Raw genomic sequence first — 19,258 nt, forward strand, 5'->3', positions numbered from 1 at the left:
CGGTGCCAACAGTAGATACGGACGAACAATGACATCAATTGTTCAAGCAAACTCTCAATTGAGCAACTCAAGAGGAAATGGTAACTCATTTGCAGTCATCAACAACAAAGATACAGCCACAACAAAGGACACGACAGCAGCAACAAAAACAACGAATCTTCTCTATGTCATGCCAGTTATTTTACACAACAAAGAGAACAAAGTTCGAACATACGCCTTCATCGACCCAGGAAGCAGCTTGACAATACTTCTCTCGAAGACAGCCCACGAACTACGCCTTCAGAAAGATGCGTGAAACAAGCATGCGTGAAACATGCGTGAAACAAGCAGATGGACGTTATGAAACGGGACTTCTCTGGAAAGACGACAGCAGCTTACCAGACAACCGATCACAAGCCTTGACACATCTGAATCATCTTGTCAACAGACTACAGAAAAGACCTGAACAGTACAAGAAATACAATGAGGGCATTCAAGCAGACCTGGAAAAAGGCTACATTGCAAAAGTACCTTTCCATAGACAGAAAGAGACAGGATGGTACATTCCACACTATGGTCTTGTCAGCCCAAACAAACCCGACAAAATACGAAGAATCTGCAATGCCAAAGCACCACAAAGCGGAACAAGCCTCAATGACAAACTCTTAGCTGGACCTGACCTCCTCGGGAACATGCTTGGAATTTTGCTACGATTCCGACAGGGAGCCATCGCCATCCAGGGAGACATCGAAGCGATGTTTATGCAAATCGGAGTACGACAACAGGACCGACGTTATCTACGATTCATGTGGAGACAACCCAACAGCCCAAAATTAGAGGTGTACGAATACCAAAGACACATCTTTGGAGCCAGAGACTCACCAGCTTGCGCAAATTTTTTTTTGCAACAGACAGCCAAAGACGACATCGAAGATCACCCAAATTCTCTAGAGATCATTCAGAGGACATTCTACATGGATGACATGGTTGCATCTTTCAGCGACGCCATCACAGCTTTCACTACAGCCAAGGATGTCAAGGATACTCTGAAGAATGGTAAATTCAATCTGACAAAATGGTGCAGCAACAGCCGTGAGTTTTGTGAGCAGATGCAAGATGATCTATGCAAACCAGTGGAGGAGCTCTTCAGTAAAGGTTTTCATCAAAGAGCACTTGGAGTTTACTGGAGCTTAGACGAAGACAAAATCATGTTCAAAGCGAAAGACAGAAGGAACCTGGACAGGAAAACTTGGACCCAACGCAAGTTTCTCTCTTTCGTGTCAAGTTTCTACGATCCTTTGGGAATCATATCGCCATTCCTCATACGAGCCAAGATTCTACTGCAAGAGTTGTGGAAACATGGACGCGAATGGGACAAAGCTATCAGTGGAGACAAAGGAAAGGCCGTCAAAGATTGGGTACAGGAAACGGAACAGATAGGTACAGTAGGGGTAAACAGGTTGGTAGGTGGTACAGCACTTGGGGACACAATGGAACTTCATGTATTCTGCGACGCATCATTGGAAGCAACAGCAGCAGTAGCATACATCAAGACAACCATGAACCAAGAAACCACAACTCGTTTTCTCATGGGAAAAACAAGAGTGGCACCCTTACGTCAAACAACAATTCCCAGACTAGAACTGCAAGCAGCACTTTACGCGGCAAGATTGAAGAAAACAATTGAGGATGAAATGGATTTTAAGTTTGACAAAATCTTTCTGTGGAGTGACAGCACGACTGTTCTCAGTTGGATAAAGAACTTCAAATTGAAACACAAGATGTACATCGGAAACCGAATTGCCGAAATAAGGAATCTCACAAACACCAATCAGTGGAACTACGTCAACACCAAGGACAACCCAGCAGATCAAGGAACCAGGGGACTAACAGCAACAGAAATGACAGAAAAATCTCTTTGGTTACAGGGACCACAGTTTCTTCTATCTTCTAGCGACAACTCCACAACAGACGAACAACAACACGAAACTGTTTTCTTGAACAGCGCAGAACAGAAGCCTCAGGCAACACGACGACAGCCAATTGACAAAGACCTAATTGATGCCAACAGGTTTAGCCAGTGGTTGAAACTAAGAGCCGTCATCATCAAAATGAAAAACCTCTGAAACAAAACGAGAACACGGGACCAGCAGATCATAGATGCAGAGAACTTTCTTTTCCGTCTATCTCAGCAACAATCATTCGACGAGGACATAAATAAACTAACACTCAACAAGCCAATTCAAAAACGGAGTAGATTGATTCAGTTGACACCTTCAATAGACGAAGACGGTATCCTTCGATCAAATAGCAGACTAGCCAACGCACCAGTTTCAACAGCAATAAAGAAGCCAATAATCTTAGACGGTAGGAACAGGATTATTCGTCTTTTTCTGGAACTGCAACACAACATCAATGGTCATGTGGGAGTCGAACAGCAGACACACAGCATTCAGTTGAATTACTGGGTTCTTCAATGCAAAACAGTAATGAAGAAGATCTCAAATAGATGCCACGAATGCAGACGACAAAGACAACTCAACAGCCAGCCTCAGATGTCAGATCTTCCGAGTTACCGATTCTCAGTCAGACCTGTAGCCTTCAAGGAGACCGGAGTAGACTTTTTTGGGCCATTTGAAATCTACAGCCAGATCAACACAGCCATGAAAGTTTACTGTTGCTTATTCACTTGTCTGACGATACGAGCCGTTCATATCGAAGTAACCAGAAACTTGCAGAAGGAATCATGCATAATGGCATTCCAACGATTCTTCAGCCGACGAGGACTACCGGAAAGAATTCACAGTGACAACGCCTTATATTTCACCAGTACAGCAAAGACCTTCGAGGAAAGCAGCTTCACCACTACAGAGATACAGAAATATGCGGAATCGAAAAAGATTTCATGGAAATTTATTCCACCAGGAGCACCGCATTTTGGTGGACCATGGGAACGCCTCATTGGGATGAGCAAACGACTCTTCTTCAATATCGCCGGATCTAGAAAACTCCAGGAAGACAGTTTCTCAACCCTTATTTGCCAAGTCGAAGCCCTACTCAACAGCAGACCTCTAACATCAGTCAGAAGTGACATACGCGATGTGGAAAGCCTGACACCAGGACATTTTTTGACAGGAATGACAACAGGACTGCCATCAGATACTACAATTAGCAACAATGACAGAGGAACAGGAAAACTATGGAACAATGTCAACAGTATCATGAACGAGTTTTGGACACGCCTTTTAAAGGAATATCTCCCAACACTCAGACAACGTCAAAAATGGCATTCAACGGTTGACGGAATAGAAGTAGGGGACATGGTATGGATACTAGAAAACAACACACCAGGGGTATTTGGCCGGTAGGTAGGGTACAGAAGGTAAATAAAAGTAAGGATAATGAGGTAAGGTCTTGCCTGGTTAAAACAACAAAAGGGCATTTCGTTAAACCAGCTATTAAACTTAGTTTGATTAGCGACAAATCAACATAAAGATTATCAATATTAAATGGGGAACAATAATTCAAACACAATTTGAAGCAAACTTGATATCAGTTTTGGGATTAGCGTAAAGTGAAAGATGAAAATTTTAAAGTTCAATTCAATGAATTAGCAATTCAAAGGGACTATTAGGTATTATTCAGGTACAATTAGGGATTTCAATAAGTAACTCACAAGGCAACTCAAATTAGCAAAGCTTATCGTACATTAGATAAATACATTCAAACGGGAAAATTTAGGTAGGTAGGTTTAACAGGAAGACAAAATCTGGATAGACATTAGGTAGGTTTTGGAATTCAAATGCACAATTAATTAGCTTATTGCAAAACAGCAGAGAGTTGAACCGACAGGATAAAAGTATGTTGAATAGTTATATGACACTAAACAGCTTAGGTAAAACCAGACATCAGCGGTAAAAATTATTACAAAACATTTGGTATTCCGACAAACTCTAATTTGGGAAAACAGGTAAACGTAGGGAATAGGTACAAGAAAGTGGTAGGTTTAGGTAGGTAGGGAACACGGAGAGCCTCAGGTTTTCAACTTTCAAGGAGCAGACCAGCAACAACAACATTTGACAATCGCCAATCAGCCAATACAGAAGTCGATTTAAAACAACTACAAATGTACACAGTTAAACGCAATCAGCACAAAAAGCAATTCAACTTTCCAGCATACCACTTTCATATAACACTACAAGCAGCACGTTGACAACCAGTACACAGCAACAATCTACAGACAACACCGACGGAAGACATCAGCAGAAATTTCACTACAACAACAAACACTTCAGCAAGAATTACTTCAGAAGAAGCAACAGAATTTTTTGAACAGCAGTCAACACATTCATCAACAGCAGACCTTATCAAAGTCAAGACAAACATACTTGTAGATATGGACGAGTCCATTACTTAAAGATCAGCGTTTTATTGAGGACACAACTCAATACAACATTTCAACAATCATCAGCAGATGAAGTAAGAAATACAGTTCAGCTACACGATAAACACAACAGAGCAAAAGAGAACACGACGAGACGACAAAGAGCAACTTCAAACAGACTTCAACAACAACAACAGATCGACTACAAACTTTCTGATTTTTGGTGCCCAAAAATGGGGGCCCAGTTCACCAGGAGAGGCACGTGCTAAAAACTGTAACTTTGAAAACCAAGTCATAATGTTGATTTTATAGATGTAATTCAATGGTTAGGAAATGGATGACTTTTTCACGGTAGCAAAAGAAGATTTGTGAAGCAAATCTCACGGAAGTTTTAACTGTTGACAAGGAACAACAGTGGGCAAAGGGTAGCCCAGGCATATCGTGCCAAAGTAACTATAACTCAAGGGTATTTTTTGAAACACCACCAACACTGGCGTCAGTGAAGCAAGCTGATTAGTTTGCTTCTCTGACGTCCGGCCACAACACCGCCAACACTACACATTCAAAACTAACTGAAGGCGGAACACCGCACAGCTTTTTCTGGTGACCCCCCCTAACCAAGCTCGAACGCGCAACCTCAAGGCAAAGGCAAGGGAACCTCATTTTCTTTCCTTCAATTGAAATAAAAGTTGCAAGTTAGTCTTCTCCTTACATTACCCAATATCCGTCAATACACAACCGGATCTGATAAGACGAGCACAGCCGGTAGGCTGCCGGAAAACGGCAGATTCAAAAGAGCTTGAAAGAGGTACAGAGAAAAGCTAGAATTTTCGAACCTGTTTTCTCAGAAGTTTCAAAAACTTGCTTTATGAAAATCTTTAGTGAGGAACATCTTTAGTAACAAAACCTCTTAGCCCCAATACTATTAACTTAACCATTCGTGAAAACTCAACAACAGCTGAACCAACTTTTAGTTCCGCTCTTCAAGCAGTCGCTGTGCACAGTGAATCTTAGACGCTAGCAAAGCGCTGAAAATTGCCCAATGACTTTGATGCCTTCAGTTTGCTCGCCTCAAAGACACAATTCAAACAAAATTAGAAAAAGTCAAGTAGTACTCGTGTTAATACCGGTCATCATAAATCGAAACATACAAGTAATCAATAAACAAATTAAAAGCATACCCAAGTATAACCTGAACAATAAAAATCTAAAACAAAATGGCAATCTGAATACCAGGTGTCATCAACTGTTTTATCAACTTTATCATCAAACACCAGTTTTATCAACTCAATTTTTCGTCAAATGAAGATCAGTTTTATCAAATGAATTTGTCGTCCACTGAACACCAGTTTTATCAACTGAATTTGTCATCAACTGAATAACAGTTTTATACTATCGAAGTCGGAAGTTCATGCAATAGTGTACCAGGAGAGGCACGTGCTAAAAACTGTAACTTTGAAAACCAAGTCATAATGTTGATTTTATAGATGTAATTCAATGGTTAGGAAATGGATGACTTTTTCACGGTAGCAAAAGAAGATTTGTGAAGCAAATCTCACGAAAGTTTTAACTGTTGACAAGGAACAACAGTGGGCAAAGGGTAGCCCAGGCATATCGTGCCAAAGTAACTATAACTCAAGGGTATTTTTTGAAACACCACCAACACTGGCGTCAGTGAAGCAAGCTGATTAGTTTGCTTCTCTGACGTCCGGCCACAACACCGCCAACACTACACATTCAAAACTAACTGAAGGCGGAACACCGCACAAATAGCAAGGAATACGGCCAGGCAACAGTGTAATGGAGTCGCAGCTTGCGTGCTATTCTGTCAATCTCTCTAAACTGAGCTTCCGACAGATTTCTATCGACATGCACCAAACAGGTTTCTCTGTAGATTAGCTGAACAGGATGTTTATTCAACAATTCCGATGTTTCTTTTCGAACAAATTCAATTGATCACCATCAGCACTCACTACAATTTTCCCTACCGAATCCTGGGAAAAGCTGACAAGAATTGCCTGCAGTTCAGGCTGGGTTTTGATTGCATGTAGAATGATCTTATCCTGTTCATTGTTTGTTTCGTTGGAGACACCGTTTATAACGCATAGCCTATCGCTTCTCTCGACTTGACAAAACGAGTATTTATAGAAGCACAGAAAACGTATTTTACAGGTAGACTGTTCCAGAAATGTATGCAAATTTTCAACTTTGGCTCCTACCACTGAAAGATATCGTATTGTGGGACAAAACCGGAACACGTGAAGTTGACCTGAAACAAAAATCCTCTAGCACTATTAAGAATTGCAAAAATGATAAAACAGATTGTGTACAGAGAATTTCCCAATGGTCCTAAAACAAGACTCAAGAACAAAGGATTGATCGAACAAAGAGCACTGTCTCAGACCAAACTTTTAAATGGATCGCCTGAAAAATATAAAACTGAAACTCAAATTTGTGGCTTTAACTCGCACCGTCTGTTTATGTAAACCTCTGAAAATGAAGTAGTTGAAATTACAATTTAGAAAGTAAGTTCAGAAACTCTCGTGAACTGAAAAACTACTGAAAACATACATGAGAATACTTAACGAAAAGGCACAATAATGTGCGTCATGTTCGGACCAATTTTAACTGAAAATCTCCGCAGATCTTTTCATTCAGACCACAGAGTAGGATTTTAGGGCAAAATGATGATAAATTCAGTTTAATTTTAAGTTCTAATAGTCTCTCGAGAAACGATAAATGAGTACTAATAAAGCGTCTTCTTTATCCAAAAAAAGTGTAGAATGAAAACCTTTTCAAACCAGTCTAGTTCCACAAGTCTGCGCAAAAGTATTCTTGATCTTTTTATCTGTAAAAGAGCTTATCTTCCAATTTGTTGAAGAGCTGCAAAAATTAAAAAATAAACAATTCTGAAGATAAGATTATAATAAAGGTTAAAAAACTATTAAAAATAAGCTATGTGACAATTATAAAAACGTTGCTGGTTTTGTTGTTTCGGCTAACTTCAATTGGCAGCTACAAAGAATCCTTCTCAGATACAATTGTCGTGCCGGTAAAATCACAAAAAGTTGAAAACTAATTAAAAAACTGCTTAAAGTTATTCCCACAAGTTTCACATATTGAACCCTCATCACTCAATAGGTTTCATTGTAGCAAGAGAGTTAATTGCAGAATGCGCGCAATTCAAATCACTCAAAACAACTAAAACGTCTAGCGTGAACAATTCACTCTAAAATGAATATCGAAAGAATGTTCTAGAAGAAAGCTGTGAAGCAAAATTTTGCAGAAGAGACACATTTATAAAAATTTCCTCCAACTTCATTCGAAACAATTAAAAATTCAACAATGACTCAAGGAAAAGTGCGTCGTCTTTATTTTGAAAAACTTATAAATGGTACATCAAAAGGTTGCTAATCTATTGCATTTTTTAATTTATGAAACCAAGCGATATTTAAAAAATGCACATTACATAGCATTATATGAATCCTAAAATTTTGAAACCCGATGAAAAGAGCCATTTCCTGGATCACAGCAGTTTCCTTTTGAAAACCGAATTTTCAAATCTTTTTCCCAGGGAGCAAAAAAAGTGCACGAAATAATCTCCAGAAATTCACAAAAACAAACAATAAATAAAAATAGTTATTCGTCGAATTATCTCGAAATCTCATGACAATATTCTACGGAAAAAACAGCTGAATATTTTATGACACATAATTTATCATTTTATTTATTGGACATAAATTGAATGAAAATGTTTACAAGACATGGCTCGGCATAAGACTGCTATTGTTTGTCATACTCTTAAACATTAAATATTGACTGAACTACAATGGAACCTAAAATTTCACAAATTTTAAATTTTTGTTTCCTTGTTGCTACAATAAAGAAAATTTGTTTGAATGATCTGCGCTTCGCATAGTATAGGTAACACGTGGTTACATTGCTAGAATACATTCTGCTCAGAAATTTCATTTTGATAAACTAAAAAACAAACCAACTAAGGTCGGTTGAATTGCTCTCGAACGCCAGGCGGGGGAGGGCTACTTAAGATAAAGTAAGGGTGTAGCTTGGAAATTTTTTATGGGTGCAAAATCGTGGACCTCATAAGGGTTCATATCTCAGACCTGAAGGATAGAAGTCAGACTTCTCAACGACCAAGCTACAACAGCTTTGAGAATTATCCGCTTAACAATCGTATTTATAATCGTAAGTTCATTTCCGAATGAGAGCAATTGAAATAACTAAAATGAAGTGAAGCGTGAAAATTCATTGGAGAAGTCAGAGATTGTTCTACAACAAAAGCGCAAAAATGGTAAAGCAAAAATTTTGCATAACAGACCAACACATTTACAAAAATTACTTCAAATTCCGTTCCAGAGCAATTAAAAAGTAACTAAAAAAAAGCAAATTACAGATTTTTGAAATTGATTTTCATCAATCTCAAATAGAATTTGAAAAGATGCAGAACGTATAGAACACTGGAAAAGGTTAAAACCACTTCGATGAAATTTTCACCTATCCGTATCATTGTTACTTCTGTATAACTGTTAGGAAAAATTTACACATTTCTAAAATAGGCTCAATTCTAAATATTGCTACATTAAAGCAAATTAGGCAATACAATTATTCCAAAGAAGGTAAATTCAAAGCTTTTCGCGAATCTTTACGATTATAAAAATAGGTTTATCAAAAAACGCATAAAAAAATTGAAAAAACTAGTATATGTGATAGAAAATTACATTGAAATTGGATGCAAAGAGAGTTTTGTCAAATGATCAGACTATTTAAAAAATCAAACAGACAAAGAATCGGTAAAACGAAAAAATGCATAAAAGATACCAGGTAGGTCTAATAAAATTGTTACAAACTTCGTCTGAGAACAATTAAAAACGATGAACCGACATCGCAGTTTACTTTAAGTTCAAATATACTTAGCTGCGCAGAAATTTTTTATGCAAAATAAGCCGTATAAATATTAAAACACTGTTCGAATTACGAGCACCGATACTTTCCAGGGTTTCATCACAATCATTTTTTATTTTTTGAAAAACCCAGTGCATATATGGCAACCAAATTGCAAAGATTGGTTCATGCTGAAAACGAAACGGCTAGTTCCTGAAACAAATCAATATGATGTCGATAACTAAACATTGAAAAAAATTGATGCAGAATCTAACAGTTTTTAAAACTTCACACTGTTTTTAAAAACTGTTTTTAAATAGGCTCAAACTTAAGTGTTATCCCAAAAATTTTTTGCTATTATTCGCTTGTCGATAAATTATCAGCTGAGGGTAAACCAAGATTTGTGAGCAATATGTCAAAAGTAAAAATGAAAGCTGAAACTTTTCGATTTCAAAATTTCTTCTAGAACTTTGCATGTAGAACTTAAGAAACGGAATCACTAACTGAGACCAGTTGACACATAGAAACATTTCTGAGGCAAAACTGATATGGTGAAATCCAACTCCCGTCCAGCATTTTTCTCCCAGCCAATCATAAAATGTTCCAAGTTCGGAAAAGTCGTACAAAGATACTCTTCGAATCCTTCAAAAAAATCTTGCCTTGTCACATCCAATTCTCGCCAATTCGGAACTGTCAAATTTTTAATTGGTTTAAAATTATGACATGTTAATTCTGTCAGGTTCGGTGTCAGTGATAGCACACCTAGATCAAACACCTTTGGAAACCAGTGGTAATCGATAACAACCATCTTGACAACATTTTCAAAACTCTTCAGAAAAATGCTGTAATTCTCTTTTACTATCACACCACCGGGAAGGAAATCAAATGCAAAAATGATAGTAGGATATTGTCCGACCTGGCAATGAATTCGGGGATCAACAGACCACTTGACATCCAATTCAACCTTAAGTTTTGTTTCCGGACGCAACAAATTTTCTTTTATCAAAAAATGATACAAAGAATTCCTTTTGGAGTTTTTCGTGAATGGCCCAATTGTAACCTGTTCCAGTTTGAACACGTGACGAAATTTATGGAGCAGCTTGAAAACTATACTCTTTTCCCGTTTCCATTGTTCAGGACGAAAGTACATGAAGTAAAGACGATCAATCTTCCAACAAGTTTTGCTGGCCATAAAATGCAAAAACTGGAAGAGATTGTAGCCATTTGGTGTACTGGAACGTACTGTTATTTTTTACCAGTCATCAACGCAATCCAGCTCGCCGTGCAGAATTGATAGAGGAAAAATTAATTGCGACTCCGTTACTATTTTATTGAAAAATCGACAGACAAGCCTTAAACGTCGTATATCACGATTGCTTTCATACACGAACTCTATCTTAGTTCCACGGAAAACAAGCATCTTGCAAATCCTTTCCCACACGCTCAGAGGTAGCCGAAAACAAGGAGGTACAATATCCATCAAAACCTTAAAAGAATGAAGAACCTGCGTAACATTCAATGACCATTCAAACATTCAATTAGCATTCAAACTGCTTAGCATTCAATTAGCCTGAAACTTTATTCTTCGAGCGTTGGAGGTTGATTTGCAACATCTGACAAAAATGCGGAAACCTCTATTATGATGAAGTTCTTTTTAAGTTACAAAAAGGCTCCACAAGTTTTCCATATTTAATAAGGCACTCAAAAACTTGGATACCGCACTATTACTATTAATACGATTAGTTGATAGTAAAATCAGCATTTTACTTTTAATCTTCCCTCTGATGCAGCTCAATTACTCATTGGCGATTCGATTGATAAAGAGTGGTAAATTTAAGCAAACAAACCTTGAAAACTTTTGCTCCAAAATTTGTTCCAAATTTGTTCAAAATGTTTTCTTGCAGCTGATAATTGATTTAAAGCTCTACTGAAGCCGATGTCAGTTTGATGCATCTATCGATTTAAATATTCAAGCGTTCACAATTTTCATTGTTAGATGAGATGGGTCGGAACAATATGTGCAAACGCACATCAGCGCGCCCTCCTTGTTGAAGTTTGTGGAGTACTGCATTTTTAAATGCCTGGTTTTCATCGGTAAACCTTCTCATGCTGAGGTGTCAGACCAAAAGTAGGCATGTCCAGACCGTCCCAGGCGGATCATGCTTATGACCAAACCATCTTAGACAAAAAACCTCGTTTGTTCAGACTTTAGTGAGTTCAAATTATTTCGTGCATTTAAAAGCGTGCGTTCATGTCCAGACTTTCGTGAGTTCACCAGACTTTCGTGCGTTCAAAAATTTAGTGCATTCTTGCTGCGTTCAAAAGCAAGTAAGTCCAGACTTTTGTGCGCTTAAAATCTTTCGCGCGTTCAAAAGTGAGTATGTCCCGACTAAGGTGCGTACAAAAGCACGCATTTCCAGGCTATCGTGCATTCAAAATTTGTGTGTGTACAAATGCGTATGTCCAGACTTTCGTGCGTTCATGTCTACACCTATCTCAATTTTTTTGCATACAAGTTGAACAAAAAAATTTATAATGTATTCATTTCAAAAATAGATGTCTTAGGGTGATGCTTGTGATATAGGGCATCAGTATTTGAAACATAATTAAATTTCTAAAAAAGCCAGTTATTATCCAGTTATTAAAGTGACTTTTGCAACTTCAGCAATATTCTATAACTCCAAAATTTGAGACATTTTTTGCGTTTGACGCTATGCAAATTTAAACTCAAGCGAGTTGAGGTTTTCAACGCAGAAAGCTTTCACTAGAGTGAGCACTCTATTAAGAGTGCCAAATGAACCATGAGTTCAACAGTTTTTTCCTTTTTGTTTCAATTCGAAAAATTCTCGTGCACTATGTTCATATTTTTTTGAGTTCAATGATTCCACTGTTCACACCTCCGTCCGTTCACAGAACGTGTATTTTTGAACGCACGTCGCCCCCCCCCCACTTGTGCCTTCATTTTTGTCTGAACATATCGAGTTTTGGTCTGGGACCTCAGCCTGGGTCTGCTTCCTCATAGGCTCCATACCTGCGTCACACTTTGAAGATTTAAAAATTTTAAAAACAGCCCGAAAATAAAGATTGACCTCCCATGGGATCTCAACGGGATGTTTTAAGATTCCATGGTGCGCCGCTGTTACCATTGGACTCCAAAAAATGATCACCTCAAACTTTGAGCTAATAGAGAAGCATGATTTTGCTCTTCGCAGTCTTTCTGGAAAACAGCAAGTGCGGAAAAACAAGACCACTTTTAGTGGGAAAATAAGGTCCCTAACCGAAAGCAGCTCAAAAGCAATCAGTAACTTTGGCCGTAACTATAGTTTTCACTTCTTCAAAAACGGTCCCTAATCGAAAGCAGCTCAAAAGCAATCGGTAACTTTGGCCGTAACTTTAATTTTTACATTTTCAAGAGATTTCATGCCAAACCAACAAAACAACCAGTATAAAATCTGGTTTGTATTATATCACTTATAACGGTAAAATAATTTTTTTTAATTTGAACGATGAAAACTATCATTCTTGCTGCAGTAAATAACATAGGTCTCCAAAAACTTAGTAAATCAGATTTCCTTTTTTAAGGGCCACGAAATTAAATACTTCGAAGCCCTTTATTCTTTAATTGTTGACATATAGTAGTTTTTTTTACAATAAAAAACCTATGCAACATCTTTTGAAGTAAGGTGCATAAAAATTTTCTGTTGAGGATCAAATATGCTTAGGCAGTCTACAATATCTCGAAATGCAACAGTGAAGTGACCAAATTGCTTCGGCAGACCGTTGGACATTCTAAAACAGATTCTTAGAGTGAGAGTAAGTTCTCTATGCTCGTATGAACAATAAACTCAAAAAGCTCCAATTTAGCAACACAGATTTACATTTTCAAAAAAGCGCCAAATATTCTCAAAAAGCAATAATTAAGTTGTCACGAAAAAATTGCCCTAACTACACGATAGTGGAGTTTTAAAAATGACCATTGTGCAAAAAATTCTCAGCACCTCTGATAATCACAATTGAAAGCAAATCATAGCGCAAATGGTTACCGCGTATCAAATCAAAATAAAATAGGATAACTCTAAATTTTTTCAAAACCATTCTAAATAGTTAAGAGCCAGTTTTAACTAGATTAAAAAATTCTACAAAATTGAGTTAACGCAAAATTGTTAAAATCACTGTCAACAAAAAAAACTAAAAATACCATTAGCAATTTAAAAATTCTGGTAATAAGCGAAAAGCAGAAATGCTATCAGAGCAGAAATTTAACCTCCTCAATAATGTGGTTGATATGTACACTTAGCAATTAGTTGAGCTCTAAGAAATCTGAATAGCATTCATGTCCTTAAACAAACTTCCATGAGAATTGATCTTCAAAACATGAATTTGAACCTCCAAAGTTAAGGTGAAATGTTTTGCGACAAATAGAGCTCTAGGAACATTGAACAGCCATTAACACTCTCGGCTAAATGAACCATGAGTTCAACAGTTTTTTCCTTTTTCTTTCAATTCAAAAAATTCTCGAGCGCTATGTTCATATTTTTGTGAGTTCAAAGTTTCCCCTGTCCAGACCACCGTGCGTTCACAGAACGTGTGATTTTGAACCCACGTCGCCCCCTTGTGCCTTCAATCTGGTCTGAAAATATCAATTTTTGGTCTGGGAACTCAGCCTGGGTCTGCTTCCTCGTGGGCTCCATATCTGCTCGCCTCCGTCACACCTTGAAGTTGTCAAAATTTTAAAAGCAGCCTGAAAAAGATCAGTTGAAGATTCATCGCACATGGGATCTCAGCGGGATGTTTTTAAGATTCCATCGTGCGGCGCAGTTACCATTGGACTCCTCAAACTTTGAGCTAGAGACGCATGATTTTGCTCTTCGCAGTGTTTCTGGAAAATAGCAAGCGCGGAAAAACAAGACCACTTTTAGTGGGAAAATAAGGACCCTAATCGAAAGCAGCTCAAAAGCAATCAGTAACATTGGCCGTAACTATAGTTTTTACTTCTTCAAAAAAGGTCCCTAATCGAAAGCAGCTCAAAAGCAATTGGTAACTTTGGCCTATAAAAGATGGTTTGTATTATATCAGTTACAACGGTAAAATATTTTTTAATTTTGAATTATGAAAACTATCATTCTTGCTGCAGTAAATAAAATCGGTCTCCAAAAAATTAGAAAATCGGATTTCCTTTTTTAAGGGCCACGAAGCGAAATACTTCGAAGCCCTTTATTCGTTAATTGTTGACAAATAGTCTTTTTTTACAATAAAAATTCTTTGCAACCTCTTTTGAAGTAAAGAGGATAAAAATTTTCTGTGGAGGATCAATTGTTAGGCTGTTTTTAATATCTCGAAACGCAACAATGAAGTGACCAAATTTCTTCGGCAGATCATTGGACATTCTAAAACAGATTCTTAAAGAAAGAGAGAGTAAGTGGTTGGTTCTCTATGCTCGTATGAACAATAAACGCAAAAAAGTTCCAATTTAGCACTACAGGTTTACTTTTTCAAAGCTAAACAGCGCCAAAAATTTTCAAAAAGCAATCAATAAGTTGTGACAAAAAAATTGCTCTAACTATACGGTAGTCAAGTTTAAAAAATTACCATTGTGCATAGAATTCTCACCACCTCTGATAATCTCATAATTGAAAGCAAATCATAGCGCAAACGGTTAAAGCTTATCAAATAAAAAAAATAGGATAACTCTTAATTTTTTCAAACCTATTCTAAATAGTTAAGAGCCAGTATTTTCAGGTTTAAAAATTCTACTTAATTCAGTTAACGCAAAATTGTTATAATCACTGAACACGTAAAAAAAAAACTAAAAATACCGTTAGTAATTTTAAAAATGCAAGAACTGCAACTGCCTCCAATTGTTTCAAACTTCACGAAAAAATTCTGGTATTAAGCGAAAAGCAGAAATACTATCAGAGCAACAACCAACCTTTTCATAAATTTAACTTCAAATCAAGATAAAACCTCCACAAAAATGTGGTTGATATGTACAGTTAACAATTAGTTGAGCTCTAAGAAATCTGAATGGCAATCCTGCCCTTAAACAAACTTCCATGAGAATTGATCTTCAAAACATGAAATTGAACCTCCAAAGTTAAGGTGAGATCGCCCATGAGATCTCAACGGGATGTTTTTAAGATTCCATCGTGCGGCGCTGTTACCAATGGACTCCCAAAAAATGATCACCTCAAACTTTGAGCTAGAGACGCATGATTTTGCTCTTCGCAGTGTTTCTGGAAAATAGCAATCGCGGAAAAACAAGACCACTTTTAGTGGGAAAATAAGGTCCCTAATCGAAAGCAGCTCAAAAGCAATCGGTAACTTCGGCCGTAACTTTTGTTTTTACTTCTGAGAATGTTCCCACCGACACAATTGCTTTAAAACGTTCAATGGGTCATTTCACATCTGAAATGACACCTGAAAAATTTTCCGCGGCAAAAAATTGTTTTAGCAAGTTTCTGTGAACATTGCAACAGTTTTATAACTGATACTTGAAAAAAAAGGGGAAAAAGCCGAGTTAAACCAAAGAAGCTTTTAAAATTTTTTCAAACCTACTCTAAATAGTTAAGAGCCAGTATTTTTAGGTTTAAAAATTCTACTTAATTCAGTTAACGCAAAATTGTTATAATCACTGAACAAGTAAAAAAAACTAAAAATACCGTTAGTAATTTTAAAAATGCAAGAACTGCAACTGCCTCCAATTGTTTCAAACTTCACGAAAAAATTCTGGTATTAAGCGAAAAGCAGAAATACTATCAGAGCAACAACCAACCTTTTCATAAATTTAACTTCAAATCAAGATAAAACCTCCACAAAAATGTGGTTGATATGTACAGTTAACAATTAGTTGAGCTCTAAGAAATCTGAATGGCAATCCTGCCCTTAAACAAACTTCCATGAGAATTGATCTTCAAAACATGAAATTGAACCTCCAAAGTTAAGGTGAAATGTTTTGCGACAAATAGAGCTTTAGGAACATTGAACAGCCATTAACACTCCCGGCTAAATGAACCATGAGTTCAACAGTTTTTTCCTATTTCTTTCAATTCAAAAAATTCTCGAAAGCTATGTTCATATTTTTGCGAGTTCAAAGTTTCCCCTGTCCAGACCACCGTGCGTTCACAGAACGTGTGATTTTGAACCCACATCGCCCCCTTGTGCCTTCAATCTGGTCTGAAAATATCAACTTTTGGTCTGGGAACTCAGCCTGGGTCTGCTTCCTCGTGGGCTCCATATCTGCTCGCCTGCGTCACACTTTGGAGGTTTCAAAATTTTAAAAGCAGCCTGAAAATGATCAGTTAAAGATTCATCGCCCATGAGATCTCAACGGGATGTTTTTAAGATTCCATCGTGCGGCGCTGTTACCATTGGACTCCCAAAAAATGATCACCTCAAACTTTGAGCTAGAGACGCATGATTTTGCTCTTCGCAGTGTTTCTGGAAAATAGCAATCGCGGAAAAACAAGACCACTTTTAGTGGGAAAATAAGGTCCCTAATCGAAAGCAGCTCAAAAGCAATCGGTAACTTCGGCCGTAACTTTAGTTTTTACTTCTGAGAATGTTCCCACCGACACAATTGCTTTAAAACGTTCAATGGGTCATTTCACATCTGAAATGACACCTGAAAAATTTTCCGCGGCAAAAAATTGTTTTAGCAAGTTTCTGTGAACATTGCAACAGTTTTATAACTGATACTTGAAAAAAAAGGGGAAAAAGCCGAGTTAAACCAAAGAAGCTTTTAAAATTTTTTCAAACCTACTCTAAATAGTTAAGAGCCAGTATTTTTAGGTTTAAAAATTCTACTTAATTCAGTTAACGCAAAATTGTTATAATCACTGAACAAGTAAAAAAAAACTAAAAATACCGTTAGTAATTTTAAAAATGCAAGAACTGCAACTGCCTCCAATTGTTTCAAACTTCACGAAAAAATTCGGGTATTAAGCGAAAAGCAGAAATACTATCAGAGCAACAACCAACCTTTTCATAAATTTAACTTCAAATCAAGATAAAACCTCCACAAAAATGTGGTTGATATGTACAGTTAACAATTAGTTGAGCTCTAAGAAATCTGAATGGCAATCCTGCCCTTAAACAAACTTCCATGAGAATTGATCTTCAAAACATGAAATTGAACCTCCAAAGTTAAGGTGAGATCGCCCATGAGATCTCAACGGGATGTTTTTAAGATTCCATCGTGCGGCGCTGTTACCATTGGACTCCCAAAAAATGATCACCTCAAACTTTGAGCTAGAGACGCATGATTTTGCTCTTCGCAGTGTTTCTGGAAAATAGCAATCGCGGAAAAACAAGACCACTTTTAGTGGGAAAATAAGGTCCCTAATCGAAAGCAGCTCAAAAGCAATCGGTAACTTCGGCCGTAACTTTAGTTTTTACTTCTGAGAATGTTCCCACCGACACAATTGCTTTAAAACGTTCAATGGGTCATTTCACATCTGAAATGACACCTGAAAAATTTTCCGCGGCAAAAAATTGTTTTAGCAAGTTTCTGTGAACATTGCAACAGTTTTATAACTGATACTTGAAAAAAAAGGGGAAAAAGCCGAGTTAAACCAAAGAAGCTTTTAAAATTTTTTCAAACCTACTCTAAATAGTTAAGAGCCAGTATTTTTAGGTTTAAAAATTCTACTTAATTCAGTTAACGCAAAATTGTTATAATCACTGAACAAGTAAAAAAAAACTAAAAATACCGTTAGTAATTTTAAAAATGCAAGAACTGCAACTGCCTCCAATTGTTTCAAACTTCACGAAAAAATTCTGGTATTAAGCGAAAAGCAGAAATACTATCAGAGCAACAACCAACCTTTTCATAATATTAACTTCAAATCAAGATAAAACCTCCACAAAAATGTGGTTGATATGTACAGTTAACAATTAGTTGAGCTCTAAGAAATCTGAATGGCAATCCTGCCCTTAAACAAACTTCCATGAGAATTGATCTTCAAAACATGAAATTGAACCTCCAAAGTTAAGGTGAAATGTTTTGCGACAAATAGAGCTTTAGGAACATTGAACAGCCATTAACACTCCCGGCTAAATGAACCATGAGTTCAACAGTTTTTTCCTATTTCTTTCAATTCAAAAAATTCTCGAAAGCTATGTTCATATTTTTGCGAGTTCAAAGTTTCCCCTGTCCAGACCACCGTGCGTTCACAGAACGTGTGATTTTGAACCCACATCGCCCCCTTGTGCCTTCAATCTGGTCTGAAAATATCAACTTTTGGTCTGGGAACTCAGCCTGGGTCTGCTTCCTCGTGGGCTCCATATCTGCTCGCCTGCGTCACACTTTGGAGGTTTCAAAATTTTAAAAGCAGCCTGAAAATGATCAGTTAAAGATTCATCGCCCATGAGATCTCAACGGGATGTTTTTAAGATTCCATCGTGCGGCGCTGTTACCATTGGACTCCCAAAAAATGATCACCTCACACTTTGAGCTAGAGACGCATGATTTTGCTCTTCGCAATGTTTCTGGAAAATAGCAATCGCGGAAAAACAAGACCACTTTTAGTGGGAAAATAAGGTCCCTAATCGAAAGCAGCTCAAAAGCAATTGGTAACTTCGGCCGTAACTTTAGTTTTTACTTCTTCTGAGAATGTTCCCACCGACACAATTGCTTTAAAACGTTCAATGGGTCATTTCACATCTGAAATGACACCTGAAAAATTTTCCGCGGCAAAAAATTGTTTTAGCAAGTTTCTGTGAACATTGCAACAGTTTTATAACTGATACTTGAAAAAAAAGGGGAAAAAGCCGAGTTGAACCAAAGAAGCTTTTAAAACTTTCCATTAGTTAGGCATTCTTTATTTGCATTTAAATTTTCAAAAATGTCAACAGAAGGGTTTGCTATGTGCGAAATTGTTGAGAACTTGAATACTTTTACGGTCAATTTCATTGACACCAAATTTATAGTTATCAGGACTTCAAACCACGTATTTTTCACAGAAACTCATTGTTGTCAAAACACCAGCAAATATG

At 37.2% G+C, this 19,258-nt stretch overlaps 4 protein-coding genes across 5 annotated transcripts in view; 2 read left to right on the forward strand and 2 right to left on the reverse strand.

Moving 5' to 3' along the window:
* The window catches only part of LOC142342696 (phospholipid phosphatase 1-like), a 518,061-nt gene that overhangs the window by 57,722 nt on the left and 441,081 nt on the right, over positions 1-19,258 (reverse strand). The window contains exon 1 of one of the 2 annotated variants that reach the window (XM_075394193.1): positions 10,952-10,962. The exons of the other annotated variant lie outside the window; for it this stretch is intronic. The gene's annotated coding sequence lies outside the window, so the exon portion shown is untranslated. Of the gene's footprint in view, positions 1-10,951; positions 10,963-19,258 lie in introns of those variants that run through there. 2 annotated transcript variants of the gene reach the window in all.
* LOC142342977 (uncharacterized) lies at positions 303-2,105 on the forward strand. Its single transcript, XM_075394659.1, has one exon. It carries the CDS (start codon positions 303-305, stop codon positions 2,103-2,105), a length of 1,803 nt encoding a protein of 600 aa, XP_075250774.1.
* LOC142342978 (uncharacterized) lies at positions 2,469-3,347 on the forward strand. The gene has a single exon (XM_075394660.1). It carries the CDS (start codon positions 2,469-2,471, stop codon positions 3,345-3,347), a length of 879 nt encoding a protein of 292 aa, XP_075250775.1.
* On the reverse strand, positions 5,468-10,871 carry LOC142342695 (uncharacterized). The gene is made up of 2 exons (XM_075394192.1): positions 9,770-10,871; positions 5,468-6,632 (listed from the first exon to the last, which is right to left on the reverse strand). Exons 1-2 carry the CDS (start codon positions 10,455-10,457, stop codon positions 6,280-6,282), a joined length of 1,041 nt encoding a protein of 346 aa, XP_075250307.1. The 5' UTR covers positions 10,458-10,871; the 3' UTR covers positions 5,468-6,279.

This window comes from Convolutriloba macropyga, chromosome 7 (genome assembly GCF_964194025.1).
Source record: "Convolutriloba macropyga chromosome 7, txConMacr16.3, whole genome shotgun sequence".
NCBI classification, from domain to species: domain Eukaryota; kingdom Metazoa; phylum Xenacoelomorpha; order Acoela; family Convolutidae; genus Convolutriloba; species Convolutriloba macropyga.